We start from the raw sequence: 12,170 nt of genomic DNA, 5'->3' as shown, positions 1-12,170 counted from the left end.
AGCTGGTCAAGAGAAGGTCAACACCTGCAATCAACTACATAGAAGACATAACCCTCCAAAAACACCAACCATCACAACCCACCATACACCCACCTTTGTGGAGGCACTCAAAAAAAATTTATCGAAACGAGACAGAAACACACTCTACCAACACAACACCAACCCCAGAACACATAGCTCACCACCACAGTGTGCCCCTCAAACTAAGCCTTAAGGCAAAACCCTTTGCTAATGTATTATCATAGGAGACTCTGTTGTGAGGCACACCGATGTCCCACTCACTAGGTTGAGCAAGGTGAAGGTCACAGTCAGTTGTATCAGGTGCCAGGATCCACCATATAAAAACACATGCACTCAGGTCACTCCACAAGTGCAAATACTTAGGCATTGTCCATGTGGGTGTGAATGACCGAGACGTACCTCCCTAGACTACATGAAAAGAAATGTGATGGAACGCTCAGATTATGTGATCCAGGCAGGTATGACCCTAGCCCTGAGAACTATTCTACCATACCACAGTGAGAGCAGAAAATGCTAGACTTCAACAATTGGCTAAGTTTCTGGTGTCATTCTAAGGGATCCAGTATCTGTTTACCTGGGATAACATTATCGACGGACCTCGATGCTTTGCCAGAGATGGCCTGCATCTGTCATCCCTGGGATTCCAGGTACTGGCCAAGGCTCTTGCCACCCCTATAGTGCCCTTTTTAGGCAGTGTTCCAAAGACCAGAATTCCACCATAACAGCTATAAATGCAATCTGAGGGTCATGCTGCTCAATGCTAGAAGTCTAAATCTCAAGATGCACTTGCTTAAAGCTCTGCTCAAAATGGAGAATGTTGACATCTGTGCTGTAATGGTGACCTGGTTTAAAGAGGCAGAAAGAACCCCTGCACTCACTCATTCCACACCTTTCATTCTCGGAATATGGCCAGAAGCTCCAAAGGCAGTGGTGTCTTCATATTCTTAAAGGATGCGCACACCTCTAGACTGGTAGCCCAGCATAATGCATCTGAGATACTTCAAGCTAAGATGGCGATACAAGTCAAAGCCTGCTACAGAAGCCCAAACATGTCCCTAGACTCTCATTCTAAGTTCCTAAGCACCCTGGAATCTATCAAGGTCCAACCCAATACTCGCATACTGGGTGACTTAACTACCCTTCCATCAACTGGCAAACTATAAGTACCAATGTACAGGCCCAACGCTTTCTGGAATTTATCATCATTTCAAATGCCCTAGACCAGCTCTTTCTGACCCCCATTAGAGAAAGCAACATCCTCAACCTGGTTATCATCAACATGGGAGACCATTGCTCCACACCTATAGTCAATTCCTCACTGGGTAAATCCAACCACAAACTGATCACCATGGAAATCACGGTCTCACCTGCACCCCCCGCTAAGTTGACCACCCAGAAAAACTTCTCCAAAGCTAACTTTGGGGTCCTAAAAATAGACTTTTCGGCACTCATGCCAATGGAAAATAGCTGCATGATTGCCGAATCTTACACCAGTGCACTGTACGAGCACGTACACAAGTGCATGGACCTTGCCATATCAAAAGCTCTCCTCCAAAAAAAGGAAGTCAATCTGGTGGTCCCCAGCCATCAAACTCTATAGCAGAACCAAGTCACAAGACTGGAAAACCTCCTTTATCAGTCTCAATAAAAAGCCGAGATCCCTTCTCAAATCCTCCAAAGCCAGTTATGAATGCAGAATTGCAGCTGACAACAAAAACAACCACAAAGCCTTCTTTAGCTATATCAAAAACCTCTAAGGCAATACCCAGATTTGCTCTGAGCTATTGCACATGGCACCTCCTATACAAAGCCAACAGATATAGCCAACATATGACAGATTCAGTGCCAGCTTTACCCCCCCCCCAGGGCCCTATCACAATACCAGAAGAAAGCCTGATACCAATCATTTCTGAAGCACAGGTGAAAGCTGCATTGTCCAAAGCCAAGAATACAGCATCCATGGAAACTAATAACATCTCTGGCTGCATCCTCCATGAGCTACAAAACAAACTGGCACCACATCTGTGTGCCCTGTTCAATTACAGCCTTACCTCAGGCTATGTCCCTAATGAATGGCACACTGCTACAGTCATCCCACTCCATCTTGACCCCATGCAGTTTGGCCTTGTCAAGGGGAAATCTGCCTGCTGAACATGGTTGACTTTGAGGCCTGAGTCCCACAGGGATCGGTCCTGAGCCCTCTCCTGTTTGGTATCTACTTCTCAGAAGCCCAGGCCAACACACAAGGACTCTGGTTGACCAAGTTCACTGATGAATGCCAGCTAGGAGTCATCAACTCCAAGTGATGCAGACGCCCTACAAAAGGGCCTCTCTGAGCCAATGACTGGTGTTAGAACCATGGCCTGAAGCTTAATGCCAAAAAATGCGTTATCCCCTTTGGAAAAAACTAGTTCCCATGAATTACCATGTTGATGGGAGCCCACTGAATACTGAAGGGGCCATAAGAGATCTGGGCACCCAGGTCAACAGCCACCTCACCTTTGACCAGCACACATTGCCACTGTGGTCAGAAAGTCCTTCTACACGGTACATCTTATAACCAAAGGATTCACATACAGGAATAGAGAGGTCATCATTTCTCTCTACTCATCCCTCATTAGACCAATCATTGTATATAATTCCCCATTTGGCATGTACCTGACTAACACCTATAACAGCTGCTGGGGCCACAAAAGTACCTCACAAAAAGTATCCTAGGCCTTAAACACATGTCCTACATGGACAGACTCAAGAAACTTCAGCTGTTCTCAGTCTCTTATTGTCTACTTAGAGGTGATCTCTGCTTGACTTACAAAGCCAGCCCTACTTGAAATGTTACACTTAAGGAACTCCCAGTCCCCTCATGCCACACACTCCAAGAGATCACAACCTCATTACCACAATTAACAGAACATGTTGGAGGGACAGGTTCATCTCCCAAAGACTGCCCATACTCTGGAATAAGCTTCCCATTCATATCAAACAAAGCAGTAACAAAGTTCACCCCAGGATCACTCCAGTTGCCCTGCTGGATAGGGACACTGAACTAACACTGGGTGACACGGTGCGTGGGCAAATTTTTTGGGGCTAGGCTTGTAAAGGCTCCAGGGCCATTAGCCTTTTACACACCTATGAAATATATCTTGGAAAAGATACTGCACATTGTATATCTAATCAATTATCTAATCAATTTTGTAAATAATTTTTCACTACTATGAATGTTTGTCTTTCGGCTTTTCCCGGTTAGGGGTCACCAGAGCGGAACTCCGGTCCGCTAATGATTGGCAGTTGGATTTTATGGTGTCAAGTTGCCAGCCCGATGCCCACCCTTTAACGAAGGCATGCCCATTCAACAATTTTTCACTACTATGAATACTTTAAATTATTTGAATGTTTCTGTAGCATACGGTCTTAAAAACCTGCATGTTGTCTGACTTGTAACTACTGTGGAGCTTTTCTCCCCAGGCCTCAACTGAAAATGGGCATTTGTTTGCCTTGTCAGACTATTCTGGTAACAAATAAATAAGGCCTTTGAATAAGGGTCGTTATTATAAACTTGAAGGTACACGTATGTGTCGAGCATCTACTTCAGCGAACGGCCACATCATTGATTTCTTTCCAAGAGGGAAAGAAATTGGTAGACCCAACTACGCACAAAAGAAAAAGAATATAACACTATTAAGTGGGGGACTTCGCCCCCTCACACCCCAACTGAATATACTAACTCGGAGATCACAGTACGGTGGAGAAAAGGGCAGATCTAAAACAATGGCAACCAATTTCTTTCCCTTGGAAAGAAATCGAGGATATGGCCGTTCACTGAAGTGGACACTTGACACGTGTCGGTGAAAAGGTTGTCGACATTCTGTACCTTCGAGTATAAAATATAGACCCATTGAATAATGTGCGACTGAAAAGGGCCTTCAACGTCCAGTGAAATGTAAAAACAAATTTGTCTGCCAAGATGTTTTTTTTTTCTGTTCTCCCTGTTAAAGCCTTCAGCATTTCTTATACCAGTCCAAGTATCCAGTAAAGAAGCAAATAACTAATCTTGAAAACTCTCTCAACAATGCCATTGACATCATTACTTTAAAAGTCTGCAGTTTAATACCTGCATCTTGAGCTTACTATGAATACTTTAGGTAAATTAACAAATGGTTATTCCAATAACCTAAAATGTATCCCTTTCTGTGTTACAGACAACCCTTTCTAAGGTTATACATTTTCTATTACATTATATTCCAATATTCCATCTCCGGTATTACATACCTATGCACCTCAATGCCACATGTAACTGTTTTATGAATGGTTTTCATTATACTCCGCTCAGGGATAATAGATAACACAGTGTGGCTGTTGATGAAAACTACATTCACTCAAATCAGAACTTTCCTAAAAAAAAATGTGCATCTGTGCAGTGCAAATCACCCCCCTCAACACATAAAAAGTGTACTATACACAATGTACCCCCAACAATATTGTAATCAGCTCTATCTCACTGTAAGATGCGGGCAAAGGGAAATACCTCACAGTGTATTAACAGGAATCTGAAGTTTGGATAGTTTGCCAGAAAAGCACATTTTGCTATGTCTCTGAAGGTTGTGTGTGAATACTGCCAGCTGCTGAATGAACATGGCAGGAAGCTAAGCTCACAATGCAGCATCTGGAAGATCTACTTTGTGACCAGCAACTATAATGGGTAGAAGAGACAGAAGAGACCACATTTGTTTATTTAGCTATCAGAGGTAGGTGGTCCCAAGAATCATAATCTGGATTTTTGATGTGAGCAGCACTTGTAATCTTTATAACAGTGGCTTCTGTCTTTTATTACACTGCTCTGTAGTGAAGACCATTGCTAGGATTAAATTATTCTAGTTGCCAAAGCATATGATAGTCAATGGCTGGACAGCTATAAACCATTGTAACTTGGCCTACAAGAACTTATAGAAAATATCCTACACAACTAGTTTCGAAAGGACCTAAACAAATGGTGCAACATGATCTGACCAAGACTTTTAGAACAGCTATCAAGTAATTAGTCTAAAATTCATAGACTCCATTTCTTCATCTGAAAACATTATTAACTTCATTTCAACAGTCCCTTATGTACAAGTCTACAGAGTATAAGAACTGCAGTTACTTTTTATTTCTGCAGTAAATAGATTTTTGCTCTCTGTATTCAGTCTCCCATAAAGTTCCCTTTGAAAGCTGTCAGTGGCTTAAATAGCACACCTCCTTTGATTCTGGAAGATTCGAAGAGTATGGATTCCTTTTCAGGAGTTAGGACTTCAATATAGCATACAGAGGTGCTAGTCAGCCATCCTTTAGATGAGATGTAATGGAATTGTCCATCTGTCTGAGTTATTGATGAGAGTAGGGGGAACAATAAAAATATATATATATTATTCTTATGGTAGCTCCACGTAAACAGACCATAACCTATTCAGCAAAAACAAAAAGAAACATATGGAAACAAACATACACAAACCAAAAATATTATTCCCAGATTACTGTCTCTTTTCTACTAAGCACCACAAATGTATACACATCTACACATCTGTTACTGAGACATATATAAAGCTCACCTGTTGTACCTTGGAACCACTGAAAAGGGGCCATCAGGTAATCTCCATTGTAACTGTAATTGGAGTACTCCTCTGGTATCTGTCTTCTCCAGGCATTATTGTTACCACAGATGGGGACCGTTTGGAAAATCTGTGTAAGAAAGCAGATCAAATAAACAGAGCGCTGAAGATAAAGGGAAGTAAAAATGATTATTCAAGGCAAGCGAGAAGTAATTTTGTTGATTCGAACTGAAACAGCTGATGTAGAGCTGCTAGAAGTCTATAAAGTGATCTTGAATATAATACAGCATCATGTTTTGCGATTTGTTTGTGATTTAAATCCTGAAACAAAAACAGCTTTTACTACCCGGTGGTTTTACAGGGAAGAACAAGAACTGGGTGGAGCCACCATATTGTGACTCTTAATTTTAGGTGGTAGTCAGACAACTGCACTGCACTTTGTATCATTCGTGACTGAAACTTCACAATCAGGAATATAGAGGAAGCTTCACCTATTCTGGGGCTTAGAGTGGGACTAAACAAGATGGAAACACCGAGGATACATTGCAACTCCCAAAAGGCATGAGGTCATATCTGGGGTAAGATCAGTAGAGGAGATAGGTACCATAAACATGCAGCTAGCTCATTAGCATCTAAAGATAAATGCCCAGATAATTAAAAAGGGGATGCAAGATAATACATACATTATACCTCTCATCCTTGAAGTACAATAAATCTGGACAAGGCCAAAAAAAATGGTGGACAAAGGCTCAAAATCTGGGACAGAAATGTATGTTATTGTTTGGTAACTTTAATCCTCAATGGTTTGTCGGAAAACCAAAACTTTTATGAAGAACAGACCAAAAAATATGAGGCAAAAATCTGGACAGTTGAGAGCTTTGTCTTACGTAGACAGAGGCACTGCAGTCAACTCATGCCTGGGGTAACATGTGACAAAAAAATGCCAAAGAGGCTGAAAAGTAAGGTATACAATATAATGGTGCAGCCAGTAGTACTGTATGGTACTGAAATGTGGTCAGTGAAGGTAGAGCAGAAGAAGAAACTTGAGTGATGGAGAGAAGTGTCAAAGGGAGGTAGACGATGCACAGTGCGGGACAGCTGAAGAAATGAGGGCATCAAAGCAGAAGCAAAAGTATCAATGTTTGTAGAGAAGGTCAAGGACTACAGATTACTGCGGTTCAGTCATACATTCAGGAAAGTAGAAGACAACCTGGTAAATCTCCCTCTCCTTTTCTTCTACTAGCTTTACTATCATCACTTTATAAGTGCTAGCTCTCTAATATTCCTTCTCCTCCTTTAGGTGCATTTCTTTTTACTGAAAGTATATTTTTTACTGATGTACTCTCTCTTTTGTACTCTCTCTTTTTATTCTGTATATTTCTCTCTCTCATACTCTCCTTATATATCCTTCCTATAAAATAATGTGAAATAAGTTTAATTTTTATTTTTTGTGTGAGAATGATGAATCCTATTATGTTATGCTAATATTAAATCCTGTGATGTCTTCCTGTATATTTGCATATTCCCACCTCCTTTTTACCACGCTCATTTTTTGTATATTATGTAACTGTGTTTATCTCTATGTGGAGCTTTTCTCCCCGGGCCTCTACTGAAAATGGAAATATATCCAGTTAGACTAGCCCGGTTAACAAATGTAAAATAAATAAAATAAATAAATAAATGTTTGGGACAGACAAGAAGGAAGATGAGGATGCAAAGCAAAGGAGATGGATGGATTGCATGAAAGAAGACATGTGACAGTCATACATGACTGTCACAGGTAGGAGAATGACCATGGATCAAGAGAAATGGTGACAGCTGATGCAACACTCCAACCCCCATGCAAATGATTTACTACAAATTATACAGACTATTTAAAATTTGCCTTTACTCTGTAATAAGCAGGTCATTGGTTATTTACATCGGAATAGTACTTTTGCTAATATTAAAATGCATATTAAATAAATGAAACTTTCACGTCCATAGAATCATGATTTTAATTTCTGGAATTATCAATGTAGCTACCTTGTTTCTTCAGTGGTCTTCAATATTTGGAGAACTTACAGGACTATTTACACTGGACATTTGATATCGCCTCTGTTACAGTTCTTGCTGGACAACAGCTACAGTGTTATACTGTATTTGATTTTGATAAATCAAGGACTCATACATACTGATCCAATAAGATACTAAAGGGCAACACCAAACTAGAGGAGTTATCTGGGTCTATATTATATGAACAAAGTTTAACTTTGAATACCATATAATCGACACCAAGTTATAAAACTTCGAATAGTTAAAAAAAAAAAAAGTAACCCAATGTGTTAAAGCAGGGGGCAAGCCCCCCTGTGCCTATGTGGGGGGTCTTCCCTTTACCGCAATATAGTGCGGTCTCGGAGTTGTTATATTTAAAGAGCGGGGGGTACAGGTGGTGCAGGGGGGCTTGCCCCCCTGCCTACAACCCTTAGTTTAGGGTTCATTCTTTTATTTTCACTATTCGAAGTTTTATAACTTTGACCATATGGTGTTGATCATATGATATTCGAAGTTATAAAGCTTTGTTCATATAATATAGACCAGAGTGTTCTCTCAGTACCTGTTAACTATTACAATTTTCAGTCTATTTCCTTGTGATGGGACTGGTTACAAACACCTGGTTATAAACACTTCCTGAAGTTTGATTAATTTCTTGCTACAGTTATCTTTCACATGGCCAACACGGTATCTCAGTTCAGCCACTTACTCTACTACTTAACTTCAGGATATGGACTTTAAGACTTTGATGTTATTACTTTGTATCAAACACGTAAATCCCCTCATTATTAGTTTCTTCTTAGACCACAATGCGCCATCTGTTATTAGTGAATTATGCGGTTCACCTACAATGCGCGATTCTGTTTTCAGCCCACTTATCTCAGCACCTATTGCCTTTACATAGTGACTCACAGGCTTACGAACAACAAATGGCAAATAACAGTAAAGTTCATTCTAGGTCCACATTAATTCCTGAATCCAAGTGCTACTATTTCATCCTAGTCTTCTTTAAGAAAAAAGTAAATGTTAAATACCTTTAGGCGCATTTCCCCGGTGACAGTGACATACAGAAATGTGACATTGTGCCATTGTGTGCTTCTGAGCTCAACCCCTTGTAATGACTACACAGAAGTTCTGGATCCAAAGTGTTGAAATTCTGGATAAAAACCTTGCAGTTCTCAAATAAAATAAACTATGCAGTGAGAGAATTCAAAATGTCTGCAGATGGCCATTTTCCACTTTGAATCATCCTTCTGCTATTCAAAGCATGAACTCTTCAAAATACATGCTTCAGTTATGCAGACATATTTCTTCAGTTCTCTGTACTTCTATGAGACCTCAACTACTTCATGTGTCCTATCTGGATGTAAATATGACAAACATTGAATCTGCCATCAGATCTAAGGTCATCAAGTATCATCTAGAAGAAATGTAGGTCACACAGCTTTCTGTAATTAGCACATTAGCTTTAAAGTCATACATCCAGTAAGTTATACCCACCATGTGCCATGAAATTAATCAGGGAAATGTGCAAGGATATGCCGCACTTGGCTCAAGAATGGTTCATCAAATCTGTCAAAATATGACAGACGAGGATCAAGAAAAAAAAACGTGCATCGAAGGTGGGCATGCTTTTGCAACACATAGAAAAACCGTATTATCTGGAATTTGAACCAAAGCCTCTCAGAAAATCTTTAGTATTAACCACACTACTAAACTAATTTCATAACCAAGTGGCTGCACAAATAACCCTGTATTACAAACAGAAAGGAGTGTGGTATGTATATTTGATGCACATAATACAAGTATGTCTGAAAAAAGAAAACATTAAATACTTCACACATTGAACACAGACCTTATGAAAATTGTTCTGCAATGTTTCTGGTTGTGCCAACTAATACAACAGCATTCTGAAGGGCCTGGCTTTACTTTCCAACTGAAAAACATACCAGTTTCTCAGCTGTGTGTTCATAGGTTCCTAGGTGTGTACTAGGCCAATGGCCCTGGAGCTTATAAAAGCCTAGCCGAAGATTCCCTGGCATCATGCTGCCCAAAGTTAGTTCCCAGTGCCCCTATTAAGCAGGACCACTGAAGTGATCCCCGGAGTGAACTTCCTATTGCCCATCCACTAGTCAAGATTTCTCTTAAAGCGGGCCAGTGAAATGCATTGCTTGACGTGAATGGGAAGTTTGTTCCAGAGTATGGGATGTCTCTGGGTTAGGAACCTGTCCCTCCAGCATGTTCTGTTTATTGTGGCAATGAGATTTAGGTCCCTGGAACGTGTGGCATGGAGGGATTGGGATTTCTTTAGATGTAGCATATCTAGCAGCTCTGGGTCAGACATAGCTTTGCAGGTCAAGCAGAGATCACCTCTAAGTAGGTGAAAAGAGAGAGTATAGCTGGAGTTTCTTTTTTAGTCTGTCCGTATAGGGCATGTGTCTGAGGACAAAGATCCTCTTAGTGAGGTATTTTTGTGGCCTTTCCCGTTATTGTAGGTGTCTAGTGAGGTACACCAAATGAGGCACTGTATCCTATAATAGGTCCAATGAGGGACGAGTAGAGAGGGATTATGACCTCTTTCTTCCTGGATGAGAAACCTTTTAAAATGAGATGTGCCACATAGGACTTTTGACTACAGTGGCAACGTGGTTATCAAAGGAGAGGTTGCTGTCAACCTGTGTCCCCAGGTCTCTTATATCACACCTTTAGTGTTTACCGGACTACCACCTATGTGGTAGTTCAAGGACACTGAATTTTTCCCAAAGGGAATGACAATGCACTTTTTGGCATTGAGCTTAAGGCCATGGTTCTGGCACCAGTCATTGGTGTCAGTGGGGCCTTTTTGTAGAATGCCTACATCAGTTAGAGAATCAATAATGGCTCCCAGTTTGCAATCATCTGCGAACTTGGTCAGCCAGATCCCTTGTGTTGGCTTGAACTTCAGAGAAGTAGATGCCAAACAGGAGATTACCTAAGACTGCTCCCTGTGGAGCACCACTTGTAACTGGTCAGTATTTAGATTTGGAGTCCGCTACTTTCACAGTGGGGGGTTCTATCAGTGAGTCAGTTGACAACCCATCTTATGATATAGGGGGTTTATGCCTCATTTAAGGAGTCTATTATTCTTGAGTGAGGGATGGTGTTGAAGGCCTTGGCAAGATGTAGGCAAGCTGTGTGAACTACCGTGCCCTCATCCACAGCTATGGTGTCAGACTCAAATAAGTCTATTAGGTTGGGCAGGCAGGCATGATCTACCTTTCACAAACCCAGACTGCATGGGGTCCAGAGCTTGGAGATTCCCCATGTCCTTATTTATAAGGTCCATGATGATGTGCTCCATAGCCTTACATATCAGACTTGTCAGGCTAATGGGGCTGTAGTTTCTCTCCCCTTTGTGGAGTGGGATGACCATAGTAGTGCATCATTCATAAGAAACAAAGCCTGAAATGAGGCTGTGAGAACAGGGTACTCAGGTGTGGTGCCAGTTCACTTTGTAATTCATGTAGAACACAGCCAGAGATATTATCAGGTCCCATGGAAGCTGTATTTTTGGCTTTGGACAGAGAGTTTTTTACCTGTGTAGCCATGATAATAGGGACTTTGCATTCCTCTGGTATTGTGATAGGCCTTTTAGGGGGTGAAAGGGGGTAAATGAACCTGTCAGCCAACATGTTGGCAATATCAGTTGGTTCTGTATATGTATTGCCATTGTACTGTAACTCAGAGCAGATCTGAGTATTGCCATGTAGATTCTTGACAGAACTATAGAATGCCTTGTGGTTGTCTTTAGAATCTGCAGCAATTTTGTTTTCATAGCTAGCTTTAGAGGATTTGATGATGGATCAAGTTTTTTGCTGAAGCTGACAAGGGAGTTTTTCCAGTCTTGGGACATCACCCTCTTCTGCAACAGTTCTCTCTCTGTTGTAGAGTTTTTATGGTGGGGAACCACCAGATTGGCTTCCTTTTTTTGGAGGAGAGCGTCTTGGTTCTGTTTGGTATGGCCCATCCATGCACTTGTGTATGTCCTTATACTGTGCATTGGTGTATGATTCAGTCATGCACCTATCTTCCATTTGCATGGGTGTCATGAAGTTAGCCACCTCTGTTTTTAGAACTCCAAAATTCATAAAATATTCACGGAAAAGTGCATGCATTTCTAAGGTCTTAAGAATGATTTTGGCCACTCCATGGAGGTACTGGAAATATAGCCATGAAATATCAGATTAACAACCAGCAATGAAGAAATGAACAAATAGCTTCAGTCTGTCCAATTCTTGCAACAAATGAACTACTTACAAAAAATGGGGGAACTGATTTATCCAAAGGGTGTGGACTGCCAGGAAATGTTGTACTGCATTTGATTACTCTGATAAGTCAAGGGCACGCACTGAATCAATGGGGTACTTCATAGAATAAGGCCAAAGCAAAATATATGACTGAATGTGAGACTTCAGCTCTCTTCTTCAAGATAAGGGTACTGGTGTTCCCCTACACCTCATACAGTTTAAACTGGATGACCTGCATCAAGCA

General features: G+C 41.0%; 1 protein-coding gene across 2 annotated transcripts in view; it reads right to left on the bottom strand.

The window, feature by feature from the left end:
• LOC122808684 overlaps positions 1–12,170 on the bottom strand; it is a 91,739-nt gene that overhangs the window by 49,974 nt on the left and 29,595 nt on the right. For both annotated transcript variants that reach the window (XM_044079665.1, XM_044079664.1), the window contains exon 4: positions 5,607–5,736. In XM_044079665.1, the coding sequence (XP_043935600.1) occupies positions 5,607–5,736 (130 nt within the window). The remainder of the gene's footprint in view (positions 1–5,606; positions 5,737–12,170) is intronic.

This window comes from Protopterus annectens, chromosome 8.part0, assembly GCF_019279795.1.
Source record: "Protopterus annectens isolate FY-2018-M chromosome 8.part0, PAN1.0, whole genome shotgun sequence".
NCBI lineage: Eukaryota > Metazoa > Chordata > Ceratodontiformes > Protopteridae > Protopterus > Protopterus annectens.
Note: the sequence above shows the minus strand (reverse complement) of the source record. Positions and strands in the feature narration are given on the sequence as shown.